General features: G+C 45.4%; 1 protein-coding gene across 3 annotated transcripts in view; it reads left to right on the forward strand.

Annotated features, from left to right (window-relative positions):
• Positions 1-20,558, forward strand: part of CDAN1 (codanin 1) — a 59,307-nt gene that overhangs the window by 13,409 nt on the left and 25,340 nt on the right. For 2 of the 3 annotated variants that reach the window (XR_016440303.1, XM_090033328.1), the window contains exons 6-15: positions 1,798-1,876; positions 2,342-2,462; positions 3,433-3,542; positions 4,927-5,016; positions 8,347-8,422; positions 10,640-10,848; positions 11,731-11,845; positions 16,135-16,278; positions 17,438-17,604; positions 19,743-19,824. Coding sequence is in view for 2 of the 3 variants with exons in the window: in XM_090033328.1 (XP_089889454.1) it covers positions 1,798-1,876; positions 2,342-2,462; positions 3,433-3,542; positions 4,927-5,016; positions 8,347-8,422; positions 10,640-10,848; positions 11,731-11,845; positions 16,135-16,278; positions 17,438-17,604; positions 19,743-19,824 (1,193 nt within the window). In the remaining variant the exon portion in view is untranslated. The remainder of the gene's footprint in view (positions 1-1,797; positions 1,877-2,341; positions 2,463-3,432; positions 3,543-4,926; positions 5,017-8,346; positions 8,423-10,639; positions 10,849-11,730; positions 11,846-16,134; positions 16,279-17,437; positions 17,605-19,742; positions 19,825-20,558) is intronic. The other variant, XM_090033329.1, reaches the window with a different exon arrangement.

Here is a 20,558-nt window from a genome sequence, read left to right on the forward strand (position 1 = left end):
GGTCCCCAGATCCCTGCCCCGTTCCCCCCCACTGCTTTGTGGTGCTGAGCAGCCCTGATATGCCAATGCTGTGCCCATGCTGTTGCCCCTCATTCCTGACTCTCAACCCCCTGGTCTTACCAGTGCCTCTCAGTCCCAACCCATAGCCCCCGCCCCCCATCCCTGCTGGTGCTGAGCCCTGCCAGTGCCCTTCACTCCTGACCCACAGGCCCTGCCCTGCTGGATGGGGTATCCAGCTATCAGGGCTATGGGACCAGGGCCCACAGCCCCCTGTCCTCAGCAACACGCAAGTCCTGGCTCCCACAGCCAGAGTTGTGCAGAGCCCAGCTCCCCTACCCCTGTGGGTGGCATGGCTGAAGCAGAGCCTGTCGTGGCAGGAGGGGAGAATGCAATCTGCCCACTTCAGGTTCGGGGCTCCCTGCACAGCTGTCTTCCTCCTGGGGGCCTCTGGTGCCTAGCAAGCAGGATCCAGTGCAGCAGGGCAGGGAAGATCAGTGCTGCCACCAGGAGCCCTATGCTGCTATGGTGAGGCACCCCCTGCTCTCCTGGCAGCAGTGGGGGCTGGGTTGTGGAGGCCTCCAGGGGAAGAGCAGCAGTGTGGGGACCCCCAAACCTGCAATGGGCAGCCTGCATCTGTCCCCACCCTGAGCACGAATCTGGGGGACATGTGCCTCCCCGCCTCGAGTACCCTGCCATGTGTGCAGCAGTGGAGAGCTGGCTCCCCAGATGAGCTGCTTGTGGCTCCATCCCACTTCTTACTCAGGCTCTGTAGCTACACATTCCCACCCCAGGCCCCATGCACTGCCCTGGCTGGGCAGTGACCCTGCCCAACTCCCTCCCTCACTGTGACAGCCAACCCCACCCCCCCTTCCCTGTTTACTGGAGGGAGCTATGGAAGCTGATCTCCATGCTGCCTGGCTACCATGTACATGCATGTGCATGTGCACAGGTGCATGTGGCGTTCCGTGCCTGATCACCCTCCTCCCACTGTCCCCAGGTCCAAGCAGTTCCCTTGCAGGCTGGAACTTTGCCAGTGTGCAAGGGGAAACTTATAGTTTCCTGCATTCTTTTCCTTTATAGGGGCAAATCTATAATTTTTCCATTAAAAGGAGAAAATCCATGTTTTTCTCCTTAAAAAGGGAGAATCCAAATCTTTCTGTGGCAAACAAAACCCAGATCCCTGCTCGTAAGACTAGGTTTTGAAGCTGAGTTTGTCACATCCCATATGAGTGCCCTAACCATCATGCTTGGTTATTCTGGGCTGGGGGCTTCTCTTGTTTTTTTTCAGGAAGCTTGGACTGGGCCTGGTTTCACCCTGATCTAGAATGGAAGAAATTTTAAATCCACCAATTTTCAGTGTTGGAAAACTGTTTCCTATCCAGTTCTCTTAAGGAGCTGGCATTTACTCTCTGATCTAGGGGTTGATTATTCATGGTTAACTATGAAAACTGTAACCTTGTCTAGTGAGAACACTGATAGTTATACAGGCTAAAGTAATGGCACTCAATATTGGTTTTCAGGGCAAGCTGCAGCTAACTGCCACGCATCAGGGGAAAGGATTTCTTCTTGACCCAAAATAGTACAATTAGCTGACTCTTTATACTGGGGTTACCTTGGGTGTCTTCCTCTGATGTGTCAAGTCATGTGGACTGTAGGAAGAAGTACTACACTGGACTGGATGTACTAATGATCTGGTTGAGCATGGCAGTTTCTACTTCCTTCCAAGTTAACTGTGTTATTTAGCTTGTGAATCTTTCCCCCACAGTGGTAAATGTTGTTCGCCTGGTGTCTTTTCAGGTGCAGTAGAGAGGCAGCATTTTCGTAATGTGCACAACTGTGTCTATTTTGCTGTGCAGGTCTTGGATCGTCAGTATGAGTAAGTTGAACCTTTTTCTTCCTTTGTGCATAGGGGTGGGTACATGCGTATAAAAGACTGAGAAAGGTATTTGTGGGTTTCAGGAGGGGCAGTCTTATAACCTTTTCAGTTTAGGGGCATGAGGCCAAGTCATTCTCCTGATCTTATGCTGAGTTGGTGACCTGGAAAACTAGGATTTTCCTTTGTGCTTATACTTGTGCCTAGTGGAGATGTTACAAAATGATGCATTCAAAATGTAGTTAAAATTTGGTGAAAGTGTTCTGTTTCAGATTTCATTGCAACTGGGGAAGACTCTGAGGTCCCTTTCCTCATGTAACTGATATTTGCAGTGGGCCCTGCTGATGCCAGTTGGATCCAGATGCCAGTTGTGCAGTGGTTAAAAGTGATGTTTGAGAAGAAAGTGTGAACTTAAAGATTTGGTTTCTCAAAGTTATTTGTGTGTGTATGTATGTGGTCTCTTGGCAGAGTTATTTCCCACTTAGAGAAGGGGACCTTGAAACTCTTGGCTGAGAACGAGCGGATTGCAACCTTTTCCCCTTGCCTGCACGAGAGGCTGAGGCAGGCTTATGAAAGCAGCACAGCCAAGGTAAAAACTGAAGACCCCACAGGAATTTAAATGTGTGGAATCGAGGAGTTACAATAATCTAATGTTTTTCTTTATTCTCTCTTTGTTGTTGTCTTTACTGATTAACAGCCTATCTTCACCCTGCTGGGGGTCACTTCTTGCTTACTATTAAGACAATGCAAAAAAACACGTTTCTCCATTCATATTGGGTCTGTGGATTGTTAGGACTAATGATCTGTAGCCAGAAGTCCCTGTATTAACTAACTTGTGTTGGTTTGGCAGTGAGATCTTGACCTCACTTGACTTAGTTAAAAAATTAACCTCGACTTCCAGAATGTCACTATCAGACTCTTGCCTATGGTTAATCTGGAGGTAGGAATCCCAATGTAGTGGATTGGGATTTGAAACTTTCCCACTCAGTCTCAGACTTATCACACTTCAAGCAAACCATTGAATCTGCTTTAGATTTCATCTTGCCCTCTGTTTAAAACTTGGAGTAGTGCTTCCTTTCCCCACATCAGTGTTGCGTGAATAAAAGGCATGAATGCTTGTGAAATACTTGGGGGATGAGGAATGTAGAAGAAATCTAGATAGAGAGGTAAAATCTATGGCATCTTTCAGAAGAGGTGAAGGTATTGGATCAAGTGGGAACTGCCAGCTGCTAGTCCTGCCATCCCACAAGTCCTGTGTTGAGCTTATATGCCTTAAATGATTGAGTCCATGGCTTTATTTCCTCTCCCCAGGGCATATTAATTGCCAATTCCATTCTCGTAGGAAAGTTCTTTCAAAAGCAATATGAAATGGCTTTTTGTACCAGTGTTTTCACACCAGAATTTAGCATTTCCCAACCATTAATGATTAAGCATTTAAATCACCCAACTATGGTAATATCTGATTTCACATTAGTTTAATTTTGCCTGTCCAGCTGTTGAACTGTACATCAAATCAGGGAATTGTATTTTGCTAATGAATGGTTTTATATATTCAACAGGTTTCTCTCCTGCTGCCTTCATCTGTACAATCTGTTTCTTTCCAGCCAGAAACTGATAATCGCTCTAATTTTCCCAGTGACAGGGCATTTCATATTTTTAAGAAGCAAAGGTGAGCATTGTCCAATTAATGGTTTTGTTTTGGGGCAAAATCTGTTCGTGGTCATTAATAGTAAACTCTGTGGCCATATCCAGACGAGTGCAGCTATGTGGTATGTGGGACTGCAGATGCATCTGTGGCACCACATACTGCACATTTAGATGTTTTCCATGCTGCAAGGCTGCGCTGCCCATAGGTGTGCTGCTTCACTTTTTTTTCCCCATGGGTTTTTTTGACCTCTGGATATCTAGGGGTCAGAAAAGCCTGTGGGGGGAAAAAAAGGCAGAGCAGCACATGCATGAGCAGCAGCGCTGCTCAAAAGTAGAGCCAGGTTACCCGGAGCCGTGCTTTGGCTGCTGGTCAGGCTCCGCGTGGCAGAATCGCCACTGCTGCAGCTCCGGGGGGCCTCCAGGACCCCAGGTAAGGCTGCTGAGGCCAGTCCAGTGCTGGCCCCAGGCCCCCCTATTCCACCTAGGGTAACTTGCCACATGCCAAAGTGCGTGCACATGGCATTGGTGTTCCCCAGGGACAAGTAGTGGTGGCACAAGGTGCACCACTGCTGCTTGTCCCTGGGGAACCAAATGTCCACATTCATTTGGACGTGGCATCTAACTAATACTATACATTTGCAGCAGTGTGGGCAAAAGACTTCGTGATTTTTAGCTCTAAAAACAGGCCCCCACTATTTGAATCAGTCTGGGGGTTGAGGACCTTAACTCAGTTTAAGAATGGAAACCACTGTATAAGTAACAGAACAGCATGCCACAAGATGGATTCATTTCTGCCTTTTGGGGTTAATGATAAATTTCATAGACATTAGGGCTGGAAGGGACCTCACAAGATCATTGGGTCCAGCCCCCTGCCCAAGGGGCAAGAAGTCTGCTGGGATCAAATGATCCCAGCAAGATTAGCATCCAAGTGTATTTTGATTCTTTTCCAGATTCCTTTTGGTCTTTCCCATGTTGGAGTGAGATGGTGAAGAAGGATCTTCTGTTTCTTTGGGTTTTTCCTTTCTTCTAGAATTGGTTTCATATCGTTTCTATTCACTTTTGTCTGCTAGCAGACTCGCAACACATCTTCCTTCTGTTTTGTATCCCCCAGCTTTGTCTGATAATGGGAGGTGGGGCTATTTTGATAATTTTATCTAAACTCGGAGAGCAAACAAGAACACCTGTCAGTAATGGAGTGCAGAATAAAAACAATCGTATCAAATCAGTAATCTCAGTGGCAATTAACACTGCTACAGGGTAGTAGAATACATGGGGACTTTTGTCTGACTTCAGTGTAGTTTGAAGTTTAGGAGAAGTCTTGTGCCATATTGGCTGGGCATCCAGTTACAGTTTGTTCAGAAACTGGAGGCCAAGGAGTTGACCCATCTCTATCTTTTGCTCACTAGGGACATCTTCTATGAGTTGCTGCGTGAATGGGAAGATAACCATGAAAAACCAGCTTGGGATTTTGAAAGAGTCCTGGGCAACAAGATCAGGTAAGAATCTGGTGATTCAGCTAGCCAAGAGTTCAGTGATTGCATATAACTTGCGTAAAAAACAGACCAGATTTGCAGCATGCGTCTGTATGCCATATTCACTTGCATACCTTGTACACCTTTCCCCAAAAATCAGCCCTCCGAATTTGGGGTGCATGTCTTAAGCAGAGAAGCCGGTCTTCCTTTGCTGGAATAGGAGGAGAAAAGGAGAGTACCTGTAGACAGTGTGCTCTACTTGCTCCCAAAATGGCTGCCACTTCTCTGGCCTCAGCAAGGAGAAGAGGTAGACTCCTTTGTTAATTGTCTGAGGCCTGTCCTTGTTGCTGTCCTACCATATCAGCAAGTTCCTCACCCAGGCTGTCTCCTAGCGTGCCACACTTTCTGGGTACTCTTATGTTTCCAGGAGGACCTGCTCTTTTATAGTCCGCCATAACTCTGGAAAAATATATTTTTGTACGTTTTTCCTTCCAGAAACAGATTGAGTGTCTTATTTGGGGGCCTGTGGTACACGAGAAAATATGGTAGATGTGTGCTGCCCATAGAGCCTATTGATCCCAGCTCCTAATTTTCTCTGTTGCTCCAATCAGCCTTTTCTTCAAATCTTCTGCTCAGCCTCCTTGCTTGTTGGGAGCTGTTAATCTTTGAATGGACTCACCTTCATATTAAGGATGTTGGCTAACACATTACAGAACAATGAGCTGTACCTGAACCATTTGATTATTCCTGCTAGGGATGTGAATGGGTTAAATGATTAATCGTTTAACTGATAAGTGTAGTGATAAGCGGTTATAGTTTAGTGGTGCTTGTTTAGCAGGGGCTGGGGTCAAGGAGCAGTCTGGCAGGGAAGGGTGGAAAGGAAGCCACACATGCCCCAGATGGTGGCAAGGAAGGTGGAGGGGAGGGTGGGAAGGAGGAATAGTGGGGAGGGGATTAGTACCTATAGTTAGGCTTTGGTCCCTGGTGCGGTTACTTCCAGCCTCCCTGCCTCCTGCCACTAACAACTCAGGCTCCAAGTAGGCCCCTCTCACCTGCCCCAGAGCCAGGGCTGCTTGAGGCATGCAGTGGAGATGCTGCAAGCAGCTGCACCAGGGTCTGCATGGTTTAGCAGAGTGGGCAGTTATTTGGGCCCAAGGGCCACTTAGGGAGTTTTGGTGAGTTGTTGCAGGCTGAGTCATTTCCCTTCCCTTCACCCCTCCCCAACAGCTCACCAAAGCTCCCTTAGTGGCTCACCTCCATGCTGGCCTGGGTGGGTGGAACAAGGCTGCTGGTGAGTAGGGACTGCGATGGGTGGGGCTGGGTTGGAGGCTTGGATCATGGGGCTGTGACAGTGTGGGGCTAGATCTTGGGGCAGAGATGTGATCTGTTCCCTGCATGCCCCTGTAACATATGCTGGTTCCACAGGCAGGGGCATGCAGGGAGTGGGTAGTTAATTGTGGCTCTGCCCTGGGCCCCAGCCTGTGCTGTCACCACCCCACAATCGCAGCCCCAGCCCCACTTGCCCATCCTGCTCTCAGATGCCACTCCCTGCTGGCCCATGGCCCTATCCCAGCCATGTACCCTGCCCACACAGGTCCCACCCCCAGTGGTGGGTGTGGGGCAGATGGTCCCATGTGCCCAGTCAGCAGGGTTAGGTCCAGTGGCTGCAGCAGCTGGAAGAAGCCACTGCTGCCTGGAAGTGGAGTCCAGCAGCCAAACTGCCCCAGCCCCACAGTGCACCTGGGGGTGTCCGTACCAGCCACACGTGCCGTGGTCTGGGCTGCCCCCTGTGTCTGGGCCAGGCAGGAAAGAGGGACCCAATGCAGTCCAGACAGAATCCCTTGGTGGGCCAGCAGGAAGGGATTAAGTGATTCACAGCACGGTAATAATTGGGTACTAGTTCACCCTCCTCTCCTCGCTTTTCCCTCCCTTCTGCCTACCCTGGGGTTGCTATAACAAGTAGTTGTGTTTAACCATTGTAATTACAGCAAGTTAAATGAATATTTTTAAAATTGGTACTTGCATCCCAAATTCCTGCTGTAAACTTACCAACTGCTCATTCCTAAATAGTCTGTCTTTGCACTAGAGAGTAAGACCCATTTAACCTGTGCATGTGTTTTTATACAACTGGACCTACATAACACAATTAATAATCTCTGAACATGTAGAGAGCTTGTTATTTCACAGTAGTTCTGATATATTAGCTCTGGGAAGAATTTGAGCTTGGGTATTGCTGGGAAGCACAATGCTTCTGTATTGGGACTGCAAAAAAGAAAATAGTACTTTTAAAGAATATTCATCTTTGAAAAGTGACTGTAAAATGGCTGCTGTGTTTGCTTCTGTTTTTTATTCTCAGTGGGTGCATCTACACATGCCATTAAGGCAAAATGAGAAACTCCAGCACAGTTCACACTGGAGTTAGTTGTTCCCAGGTGCAGCATCTACACGCGTGCCCAGGACTGCAGCAATTTGAGCTGGAGCAGAGCAGCCCCAGGCTGGTGGAAGGTCCAGGGGGTCAGCTCCAGGCTCCAGATGGCAGCATCAGGCAACAGAGGGTCTGGCTGGGGCACAAGGGTGCTGAAGTACAGGGCCAGGTGGCAGGCAACCCCTGCACTTTAGCATCCTTATGTCTCCTCCAGCTCCTGTCTCAGACCACATGTGTTTCATCACACGTAGTTACTAACATTAACTGTCAGGGACGTTAACTAACTCTGCCATAGGATAGTACCATCAGGGACAGTGCTATTGTACAACAGTTAGTTAATATACTGTGCCCCAGTTTCAACGTACGTGTAGACTGTGATGCTTTACTGCAGAGCTAATTAGTCAACTCAGTAAAGTGCATGTGTAGATGCACCCGGTAATTTCAATATTACACCTGTTCAATTTAAAAGCATGAACATGGCTTGTCTAACTGCTACTCTAACAAAAAATGTCTGAAATGGATTCCTCTTGCATGTTTTGCACAGGTGCCATCAACGAGAGAGACTAATTCTGTAGTTGGTACTTGGATAATGGCTTTGTTTATGAGAATGGGCATAGAGTCTAGCCTTCCTCTTGCATAACTATACTGGCTCTTTACTAATAGAAAATCTGCTTAAAAAATTATTTTTGTGTCTCTAACCAACAGAGATGCTGCTTCAGATGTACAAAGCATGAACTAGATTATAAATAAGACCTCACTTATTTCTACAAGTTCACTTTCCAAAGTAGAGTGGCACCAGAGGGTGTTTTTTATAAAGAGCTCCCTGTTAGGCTTTTACTGTAGTTGAATATAGACACTGTTTGACTGGTTCTTTGATATCAAAGTTTGTTTTTTGTTTGTTTTTGTTTTGTTTTGTGTTTTTTTAACAGAGCTATGATGACTCACCTTACAGCAACTTGTAATCACAGCCATTTTGCCAGACTCTTTCAAAAACAGCTTATCCAGGTAAATAAATAACTTCTTGTGTTTTCCATATAGAAAGCAATTTTGCTGACCTTCAGTAAAATGTGAGGTAACATCTACATATTTCTGTTATTCTGAGAAGAATGGGGTGGAGAAATCTCCCACCCGTGATCTTTCCAAGTTAGAATTAAGGACGCTGGGAACATAGGAACCTGTGGATAAAAAGGCCTTCAGTCTCAGGCTATGTGGCACTTCTTAGCAGCACTAAAAATAAAAAACACATATATTTGAAAAAATTAAAAACGGTCTGGATGATCTTCAGGTCTACCTCAATTTACATTTTCTTGAGGTCTACCTCAATTTACATTTTCGCTGACTGGCTTTTTTGCATATGTAGTAGTGTCTGGCTGCTTTACTATTCCATCCAGGAAGAGCACAGACCAACTGCAGACGCTTCCTCAGCCCAACCTGAAAGCTTGGAAAGGAGAATTTTTCCAACTATTTGAGTTGGTGTAATAAAAGATATTGGATTTACCCAAAGAACCTTGTCTGCCTTTGTCCTTAGACCACCATGGCTACAACCTATACCCTTGAATAGTCTTGACACACTTATTTATGATTATGTGCCTTAGTGGAATTAATTGGTTTTTTTTAAATCTTTGTATGGATACAGTGGCCCTGACTTATTTTTTTAAACTGCATATTCTCCAAAAGGATACACAGCGATACTTATGAAGCATTGTTCTATTTGTGTGTGTTTTTGTCAGGTATAGTTCAAAATAATAAGATTGCTGTAACCAACAGAAAATAGGCAGAAATAGTTCTGCTTTGATTGTTTGTGCTGTTTCTTTGCATGGTTTCTGCTGCCCTTCTTTCTAGAAGTCTCCTTTAATACAGTACAGTAAAGAGAAGCACCTTTCAATTTTAAAAATTTAATAGTTGGCAGGGAGAGCTGTTCAGTACTAGAACCAGAAACCCCTTGTAATGCATATTATAAAATCAAACCAGTTGCAAGTTGCTGTGCCTTTTGGAGGGTATTTTCCAAAGAGACCAGGGATTTAGATGTCCACATAGGAATTAGGTGCGTCTCATTCCCCTTAGTCTCCTTTGAATGTATAATGTAGTTCTAATTTAAAAAATTGCTGTATAAAAATATTGTCATCTTTCTTTGCCATTTGTCCTACTGCGTATCCATGCTGATACCTATCAGTCTTCCTGAGGGAGAATAAGGCTTACTGCTCTGCCTCTATTTGCTCTGTAGAGCCCATACAGTTAAAAAAAAAAACAAAAAACCCAGAATCTATTCCAGCATTGACAGAACTGGTTAACGAAGCTGCAGGCACAAGGCTGGATTTCACCCTCACTCACATCTGTGCATTCCTGTTGAAGACTATAGGGTTTCACTATTCCACTACAATACAGTTTGAAAGCAAAATAGCTTACATGTAACAATGAGGAACAGATGTAAATAACTTGAGTTTGACCTCCCTAATCTCTGGTTTGAGATGCAAAAGGAACTTGGGCTCAAGAATATTCAGGGTTTGCAGTCATAAAATGATTCAGCCTTCATAAGATGACTACTATTTGATTTGGTATTGTTAAGACCCCTATCAGTGTTAACCTAACTATACCATATTTTAAGGTGTTTGTTTTTAGTGGGGTACTATGCTTTGAAGTTGTGTTTTTGTTGTCAAGGTCTCTGGCTAATTTTAAGGACTTGAAGCCTTCTTTCTTTGTATTTTGAGCAGTAGTTCTGTGTATGTATAAGTCCCTGCAAATTCTTCTCATCTTTGTAACACTGAACAACCCTACAGTTTTTAGTTGGGTCCAGGTGGTAGATGACAATTCTTCTCCTTGACTGCCAGGCCAAACATAGAACATTGAAACAGAGTTGTTTATGTAGATGATATAACTATGCTTGGTAATGTTCTTTCTGAGTGGAAAGAGGTTCTAATACCTTAGGTTTAATGTGTGGGGTCTGAATTTCCAGTCTCAGGACACCTAGGCTGGAAGAGACTGAGAGTGTAGCATATTTTGAGAAAAAGGAAGCTTGTATGCTTTAGCCTATGCTGGCCCTCTGGCTGAGGGAGGCCATATTTCACAGCTCATAGGCAGCTGAATCCAATCCTTTACAGTGCATTGAAGGTTCCTACCCTAAAAGGCCTTTCATGGAGAGAAGTGATTGTGTGGGACAAATTATTTCTTTCATCTGGGATGCCTTATGAATTTCCTCCCTCCCTCCTCTTTACCCTCCTGAAGATGTGTAAAGGTCCCGTTGGTGGTGGCACAAGCTGGGGAGACACCCCAGACCAGGACGTCCTTAATATGTTGGGCTGTGATGATCTGAGTCGGCTGAAGAGGCTGCAGGAGAGATTTGTCGCTCCTCAGAGCATCAGAGGGCCTTGCCCACCCCCTTCCTTCCCAGGGTGCCAGCAGTTCTTCAGGGACTTCATCCTCAGCGCAGGAAGGTTAGCTACTTGTCACTGCTTCTGCCTCTGCTAAGTTGTGGGGTGGTTAGCTAAACTCATTGGCTTGTTTCAGTTGGGGGAGCTAATTTGGAGACTGGTCTTGAAATGCCAACCCTGTGGGACATTGAAGCCAAAGCATGAGACAAAAGGGGAACTTTCAAGCCCTGAGGGCAGTTGCAGTATACACTGCCCATTTTATGCTAGTTGTCAGCAGTGTTCCAAACTTCACTTGTACCTGCTGACGTGTACAGTCATCTTCCTCTCCAAAGAACTACATCCATTCAGGTCTTAGCTCATTACACATGAAACTCACTAAATATCTTGGCAGAAGCATGTTGAGTTGCCTAATACTTAGAAGTAACACAGTACCGGACAGCAGGAATGCTGGATTGCTGAAATTTTCCCTAGACTGTTCTAGATGGCCAAGAAGTGGGAAGAGAAGGACACTCTTTGGCTTAATGAAGAGGCCTTTTATAGTTCATAGTGTAGATTCACATCTCCCTTATGTCTCATTTGAAATTGGTAAACTTATTTTGTAGCCATGTCCTTGTAACAGTGATCCTAATGGAGTTTAATGACTAGTTTTTGCACAAAACTGAAATGGCAAAGGGGATGTTAAGGGGTATGATGCACTAGCAGAGCTGTGAAGAGTGGAGGATGCATTAAGTCTGCTGAAGTTCTGCTGAGGTTCTGCATGTCTGCTTGGTTTTTGGATAGCGTTGCTGTTGGCCACACAATATCCTTTGAACTTATAAATGAGTGACATCTTGGATATTTGTTATAACTTCGGTAACCAAGGCTTGAATTATTGAGCATATGTTAGCTGAGATTATACTGCTGCTTTCCCCCCAGTCTGACACTCCCATCATGTTTTTTCTGAAGCTATCAGTTCAACCAACACCTCATGGATAACCTGTGCCTAAAAATACTTGAGCTGGATGGCCTTACTTTGGTAGAGCATGAGCCTAGTGATGGTGAAGCAGACATGGAGGAACAGGTGAGTTAAATGTTCTGGGCGCCACCTAAGGATTTGTTTAGTGATTCAGCCCACTAACTAAAGAATTGGTTAATGTCCATGTATAATTATGACGTAAACAGTACATTAGGGTATAGACAGTAGTAGAGCTGTGCAAAACTTCAGCAGCCATTTTGTTTCAGAGGTGTTTCAGCCCAGTTCGGCAGCTGAATCACCGAGTCTGAAACAAAACAAAAGCATCTGAAACGTTTTGGAATTGTTTCGGTGGGCTCTCCTTCAAGCAGAGGTGATGGATGAGTCCCACAGGGCAAGGGAGCTCATGGGGGCCATGAACCACATGGTACATGGGGTGGCTCATTGGGTAGGGCGAGCTCACCTGTGGCTTCATGGTCACTGACAACAGGGCTAATATGATCAAGGCAGCCCGTGATGCCAACTGTGTGGCGCACAAGTACCGCCTTATAGTCAGGGATGCCTTGGGAGGGGAGCAGGGCTGCTGGTGAGGACGCCTTCGCAACCAGCTAACTCATTTCAAAATACAAGAAGGTGTCGGGCTACTTCTACTGGAGCATCAAGGCGGGCAAGATGCTGCGGGACAAACAGGCAGAGCTGAGCATCCCACAGCACATCATGCAGGTTGTGGAGACTCGGTGGAACTCCACATACCTGATGCTCAGAAGGCTGGTCAAGCAACAGAAGGCCATCCATGAGATGGCTGCCATCTTAAGCAGCTCCCTTCCCAAAGATGAGTGGGATACCATCTCCCAGATCTTGGTGGTCCTCAAGCCATTCCTCGAGGCCTCTGAGAGCCTCAGTGCTGGCGATGTCCTCCTTAGCCAGGTGATCCCCATAGTGAGGGAGCTTTGATCCTCTGGAACTTCTTCATTTGGTTCTAATGTTGAGGTGCAGGCACTGGTGAAGCAGCTGAAAGAGGGCATCAAGAAACAGATGGATCCATTGCGGTCTAGTACAGTCCACGTGCTGATGGGCATATGCAACCCGGGGGTGAGGGGGAGCATTTGCAGCAGCAAAACCCTTGATCACTGGACGGAGGTGCTGGTGAACAGAGTCAGGGAGGCAGAAGGGCAGAGGTGAGGAGAAGTCGAAGACGGGGATCCACTTTCCCATGCCAGCACTCCATCCACCAGCCAGTGTCCTCTACCACAGGTGCTGCCAATGTGGGCCAAGGGCGTGGCTTCCATGTTGGGGTCCAGAGGCACCAGACTCCAGCATTGGGCAGATAGCGCCAAGGCCTTAGTGGCTATCTGTCTCGGCGAGGATGTGGAGCTGCTGCTATGCAACTCCTTGGCCTGTTGGGCAAGCCACAGCTACATGTGGCAGGATCTGGCCATGGTTGCCCAGGAGCACCCGTCCTGTCCACCGACCAATGTTCCGAGCAAGAGGATGTTCAGCATTGCTGGTGATGTTGCGACACCTCACTGCACCTCCTTGGATCCTGGTTTCATGGAACAGCTGGGGTTCCCCAAGCTCCACATGCAGGCGGAGTGAGTGCCACCTCCTCACTCTGTCCACACCTATTTCCTTTTTTTTATTTGGTTTGGTTTCACAACCATTTAATGCCCTGCTCTCAGAGCTGGAGGCAGCACTTGCTGTATCACCAGCCAGCAGGAGAAGGACATCTCCCTGCTGAGCTGCTGTGCCAAGACAAACTTAGAGGTATGGGCTGGGGCTGTGGGAAAGGAGGAGGCCCCAGGTCCTGGGCTTGACCTAAAACTGCACCGGTTGGGAGGCCTGGTGGGACTGCCAGTGGCATGGCAGCCCCCAGGAAATGCCAGGACTGCAAACTGCCCTGGTGAAAGGTGAGTAGGAGGCACCTGAAAACCTCCTGCCACCACATGCACACACAGTCCTGGCTAGGAAAAGCCCGGACCTGTAAGATCTTTAAGAGTCCTGAGGCTTGCTGGTTGCAGTGGAGTTGTGAGGCTCCAGGTGAGCTTAGCTGTCTGGGATCCCCTCTGTGAGGTATGGGCTGCACTGTAGGAGAGGTATGGAACTGCGGAATGGATATCACTTCTAGACATCAAGGTCCTAAGTGGGCATCCTCCCACCAAGGTAACATCTGAATTGGTTTTCCATCAAGGTGTGGCAGGTGAAAGAGGGATGGGCAGTTGGCCCAGAAACAGGTGGGTAGGCCGAGATCTAACCAGCACTGGGAAGGACCCCTGTTACAGACTACCATCCCTGCTGCATTCATCCCATTCTGCCTAAATGTACACAAAGCAGAGAAGGTTCTTTGAGTCAATCTGATACCTTTTAGAAGACCAACTGAGTAGTTGGAGAAATATATCTTAGCACGTTTTTGGGTTTAAAAACCTTTCATCAGGCTGAGGAGGCATCTGCAGTTGGTGTGTGTTCTTAGGTGGAAGGAATAGTAAAGAAGCCAGAGGCTGGGATGCAGGGAAGTAAGTCAGACAGTGAAAATGTAAATTGAGGTATCGGGGGTGAGTGACAGGCTGGGGGGAGGGGGATGTAGCAGGTAAAAGTGGAGAGGTACCTGGGGAGTCAGATGACAGGCAGGTTATAGTGTGTCATAAATCTAGTCTATATTGAGTCCTTGAGTTGCTGTATCTAGGCGGTTGATGAAATGAAGTTCATAAGCCTGTCTGTGAAAAGTGGTTTGTAAATTCAAACAAGCACCGAACCTCACTAACCTCATCACCAGAAACCAACTTCCTACAGTCCAAAACACACCAAATGGATCCAGACCATGCCATGAGAAGAAAGGCAAAGCCTGCCAACATATCTCCAGTACCCCCCCCAAGTGACTACACCTCACAACAGAATCATCACCATTCCTAGAACTTACACTTGCACCTCCAGAAACGTTATATACCTCATCCAGTGCGCCAAATGCCCTGACGGAAAATACGTAGGAGACACCCAACAGCAACTGCGCACTGGAATGAATACACGCTGGAAATCTATTACAGACTAGAATACCCAGCTACCTGTGGGGGCACATTTCTCACTAGAAAACCACTCTCTCTCCAATCTCTTAGTCCTAATCCTCAAAGGGAATTTACAAAACTCTTTCCAAAGATGCGCTTATGAACTTCACTTCAACAACCTCTTAGATACAGAAACTCATGGCCTCAATATAGATATTGCATTTATGATGCACTGTGACCTGCCTGACATCTGACTCCCCAGGTACCTTTCTCCACTTTTACCTGCTAGATTCCCCCTCTCTGCCCCCTCTTGGGCCACTGCTAGTTGTCCTGGAGAATGCCTGTGCCACGTGTGATGGGTTTCTTTGGGTGGAGTAGAGGTGGCTGGAGCCAGCACTGAGTTGGGCCCAGCAGCCATTGACACATAATACACGGAGGACCTGAGGATGTTGTCTTCAAAAAGTCACTGTTCTGTGAATGTTCAGAAATAAATGTGGGCTGATGTATTTGAGACCTTTTGCTACATTGACAGGAACAGAGGAGTGAAGGATGCTCTAGTTAAAGACAGTACTATGAAAGTGTGACTGTTTGAGCAACAGCTTTTTTTTTCTCATTCTATAAAGAGCTTCAGTTTATTTATGATTGTTTGGGACCATCTCCCAACTAGACAGTGCAGTAGTGGAAGCAGAAGGGGTTGTATATGTTTGTACTCACTCCCTCCCTCCCAGTGCACACATCACTGCAGTATCCAGTTGTCATTTTGCTGATTAAAGGAGCCAGCTCTCACCTTTGACTGATTTCAAATTGCTTTTGTGGGCAGGTAGTTCTCAATGAAGTGCCTCTTGGTCATGGTTAGCATTGAATGGCAATATGTTTAAGGGGATGCTTTCTAAAAGAGGGGAGGGATGAAAAGTGTGAGCGGGACTTAGCTTCATTTCTTGTGGCAATGAACTCTACAGTATAGTAGTTGCTGAAAATGCTGTTCAAGCTGTAATCTGGGCTTTGTCAGCTGAAATATTGTAGAATGCAGCTGCCCTATAAAAGTGTGAAGAGGCATGAGATCTTTTTCCATAACTCAGTCACCTGCTCAGGACTTTTAAAGGTAACTTCCAGATAAGCACCTCTCTCTTGAGCTCCTTCCAGTACATATCAACGTGAAACCTGTCTCTGTCTAGATTGGAGTCTCCTATGGTTGAAGGGCTGTTCTTACTTAGTATACTGCTGTCATGAATGGAACTCTCCAGCATTCAAAATGGTCTGGGGAAAGAAGTATCTGGAAAGCAGTGCAGAGCAGCTGTGAGACCTAGTTTTCCATGCTGGCAGTGGAGACTTTAGGTAGGTTGTTGCTTCTCAGTTCAGGGTTGTGTTGCTCCAGTCATGCTTTCCTTCTCTTGACTTCAGGATGAAAAAAAACGTTTCACTGTTGTCCTGATGAGCCTCCGGCTCCTGGCAAAATTTCTTGGATTTCTTGTTTTCCTTCCGTATCGCACAGTGGAGCCACCAACAAGAGACTTGCACGAGTCTGCAGTGGCATTAAGAAATCAAGTAAGTAATCAGAGACCTGATAGAAAAGTCTGGGACTTTATGAGCTTTTTGCTTGGCAGGTATTTTTGGTTTGTTTCAGAGTTGTCTCTGGAGCCATCCTTTCCTAGAATGGAAATAGTTCCTGGGTTGGTATTCTGCACTATTCTGTGCTTTGTATAAGTATACTGTATTGAAGGAAAGGGGGAAGTGTTTGTGATAGAAAGGAGGGAGGGGTTATTGACACTCATGTGGTGCTTAACCCACTAATACTATTTCTGAATTGTGGTTAGTGTTTCAAAGTCCTGAATTACCTGGACAGACTTTTGCAAGATGTTTTGTGGGTGGTCTCTTTTATTGGATTAACTGTCTGGTTGGGTTTAGACTTAGACAGGCTTTTGGGTATCAGTACTTTTCATTGGGTCTCTGAGAGACCCAGCCATGCAGTTGGTCCAGTACAAGACAATACCCACAGATTCTTGCTCCTCATACTTTCTGGACCGTAAGATACAATATCACTTCAATTCTACTGGAAAGACTGTGTATGTAAGGTGTGGCCCTCAAAAATGTTTCAAAGAGTATCTCAGCTCAGCATTCAAATCCCTGCTACTAATGTATTGCACTGAATGCAAATCACTTTTTGCTGTCCAGGACACCAGGAACTGAACCCAAATAGTCTGCTGTCTAGTCATAGGAGGCAGAAGGCCGGGGCTAACAGGATTTAGCCCCCACCACTCCCTGAAACTAATTTTCCGGCAGCTGGCAACGGTGCTACTGCTGCAGTGCTGCACCCAGTGCCCCTGCCGTGCACTCTGCCGCTGCTGCACGTACAGCACCAGCACGCGCCAGCCCCTGCAATAACTACGGGAAGGAGGGATGGAGGTTAGGCAGGCATGCCCCGCACCCAGCCCCCCATAAATAATATTTTCTCCCACTGCTTATGTATTTAGTCAGGGTTCATCCTTCTCAGCACTATACTGAGGCATCTTGTAGCTATTAATAGCTGAACCTCTAGCCACTGAAGGATATTGTTCACAATATCTGGTACATAACCACTTTACTGGACAAAGAATTAAATTATGTTAAAAGAAAGGCCATAGTGTAGATGTGGAACTTTTCTTGAAGTTAGTTGGAAGCCAACTTTCCATATCTCAAATTGATTTTAAATGTTTTGCCCATCAAGAGCCTACCTGTACTGGATGTATTGAAACTCCTGCAGCGATCTATCCAGGGCCAGCGTACTATCCTCACTATACCTTGGATTGTGGAGTTCCTCTCCCTCGTAGATCATGTTGCTCCTTTTCTTGACTACTATGGGACAGTATTTTCCCTCTTGCTGCAAGTATACAGGTAAGCCCACGAAAGAATACCTGCATCATTCTTGAGAATGTCTTCTTTGGGATTAACTGCATCCCACTTTTCTTCCAAGACAATGTATGAGAAGCTGGACATCAGGTGGGAATGTTATAAAACTCAATTTTGTGCCTGTAGCTACCGTATTTAGTGAAATATAAGATGACTCTGAATTAGATGTCCTTCCCCCCATAACTAGATTCTATATATTGAATGTTTATAATTTTTTATAATTTTCCAAGTATAGAATCTAATTATTGCAGGTTTGCCTTGAATTGGTCCCTTTCCCACTGCTACAGCAGGACAAAATAAATCTGGAGGGTCAGGTATCCCCCTTGTCCTCTGGCACCTTTCCCCCACCTTCTTCCCTCTGCAGCCCCTTCCTCCCTTCCTTATTGTCAGACCCTGCTGCCCCTGAGCATATGTGAGTGAGAAGCAAATTTGAAAGCACTAACCTAGAAATAAACATACCTGCAGTAACTTGCATATAGGGAAATCACTACAGGTACCCATAGACTTAGTTCGTTCAGAATTGATGCAGTTTACGTCTTTTGAAACTGCTGCAATTTTTAGCACCAGTACTCCATAAACATAAATAAGCAGCATTTCTATACCTACTTGTATATAGTACAAACTGAATGACATTAGTTCAAAGCCAAAAGGCTTGTGGTTTACCATATAGTTCATTGGGTTGTGCTGCAGCAGAGATGACAGTGTTTCATGCCATTGTGACCCCACAGCTCAGTACTGCCCAGTATGCATTTGTACTCCAGATAGCACATAGATCTTTTGTGGGAGTTAATTGTCCCCCGCTCGTGACTGGAACCGGGTTCTCTTGTCACAAGTCCTAGGGTGCTCCAGAAATTTTTGTATAGATGAGGCACAGGACAACTTGATCTAGTTCCACCTCTTGGAGGGCAGGGCCATGCTAATCATACATGACAGACTGAGAGAGGAGGTGACAGAGAGATTCTTGGTAAGTTGTGTAAGGGCCCTGTTCAGTGATGATTGCCAGATATCTATGGCTGGTTAAAAAACAGACCCATTGGAAATGGGAAGGAAAGGTATAGCTCAGTAGGAGTGAAGAGGAAGTTTAAGTGTATTCAGTACAGTGGCTCACCATGACTGAAAAAATAGTTCACACTGAGGAGGACTGAGCTCATATATAATTACCATATAGCTTATTCAGATGAGCTGTGCTACTAACCTGGTATGTTTGGTGTGGCTTCGGAATTCCAAGACCTCTGGGCTTGGGCCTGCATGTAGGATGCCTGAAATCCCAGGGTGAGAGCCTGTGGCAAAGGATGCTCGCTGGTTGTAGCGCCATACATGGTGTTTAGGACAATTGAGTTCTGCCTGCTCTATTGATATGGTTTTTTGAAAAACTCAGTTCTGCTCAATTGATATGATTTGGAACTGATTTGGCTAATTTGACTTGGAACACAAAATATATCATAATAATTAAAAAAAAAAAAAAAAGTTTGCCCAACATGGGTCATGTGTTTTGTAGTCACGCTCAGTGTTAGCTGCATTTTAATCAACTTCATAGTTGGCTTCCATTACTGAGCACATGTTTAATGATACAGTGTATTTAGTGAGGCTTCCTTGTATGTGAATGTAAGATGAGGGGCGAAAAACTTTGTCTTCTATTTGAGTAAATATGGTAAGCCATAAGAAACTCACATACCTGAAATGTAGTCCATCCCAAGCTGAAGGGGTTAAAGATGCATTTTTTTTTTTTAAATCAACCCCTCCCCACTACAAAAAAATGCATTTTCCCGAATCACTTGCAAAGTGCTTGTGCCCTTGTAACTGCAGAATTCAGCCCTGAGATTAAACCCCTCCACAACGTTTTCCCATTGCTCAGATACTCCTATTTTGTTTGTTCCAGAAAAATAGATGCTACCCAACTCTGGCTGCTTCAGTTCAAATGCACAGTACAATATACAGATAGACATGTGCGCACCTACACAGAGAATGAGAAACACATTTATAATGGCTAAAGTAGGCTGGTTAGAGGACAAGTCAGAACAATAGACAACCTTAAAAGAAGTTATAGAGTTACTGGACATTTCTTTTTAAAATAAAGTAGCTGCAGTTTAACTCTGTTTTCCACTACCTTCTCTGTATGGCAGGTCCATGGTACCCTCTGAAGATAAGGAGATGAGTTTCCTAAACAAGCTGTTGATCCTTGCAGTGTTGGGTTGGCTTTTTCAGGTATAATACCTAGAGATGGTAAATGGCTGAGCTCTGAAGCTGCAACTGTACTGAATTCAGTAGAAAAAAAATGATTAAATTTTGAAATGAGGTAAAAATAGAAAAATGTGACAAAATAAAAAGAACCAAAATCCTTTGCACAGTGTCAAACATGCTGTAATTTGAGTTATACTTCTGCTCTGCATCCTGTATGTTTTCCCCTTAGAACTCTTGTAGAAGATTTCACTGTCAAATACATCCCATAATTAATTTCTGTAAAACCTTATAGCTTTCATCCTTATACGTAAGGTGTTTTTCCTTAAGGACAAAACTTCCCAGTTAATTCCCACTATAGCTGGAAGTAGTCTTGTAGTGAAAATGTACTGTATTAAGTGCTGTAGGAAAGTGGCAGTGCCTTGCTTTAATCAACAGAATCCTTCTTTGGCTGAATAAAAATAGGAGGATGATGGAGACTTCAGTGCATTTTCACCTGGGAGAAGCATGTCTTGATTAGACTGTTTCTTTAAATTTGCTGGAGATAGATATAAATTAAAGACTCAAGTGTGGGGAAACTGGGGTGGCTGGGAAATGTAGCAAGATGCTACATGTGGCCTCGGGGGTTGAGGTAGTGGGGGTGACATAGGAGAATAGAAGGTCCTCAGTGTGCCATGTTCTTTACAATTTTTTAAAAGTGGAAAATTTTCTCTGACTGCTGTTTTTGAGTTGGATGTTTTAGTCACTTGATGGAACGATAA

The sequence above is a fragment of the Crocodylus siamensis genome, chromosome 2, assembly GCF_052110815.1.
Source record: "Crocodylus siamensis isolate JL-2025a chromosome 2, ASM5211081v1, whole genome shotgun sequence".
NCBI classification, from domain to species: Eukaryota; Metazoa; Chordata; order Crocodylia; family Crocodylidae; genus Crocodylus; species Crocodylus siamensis.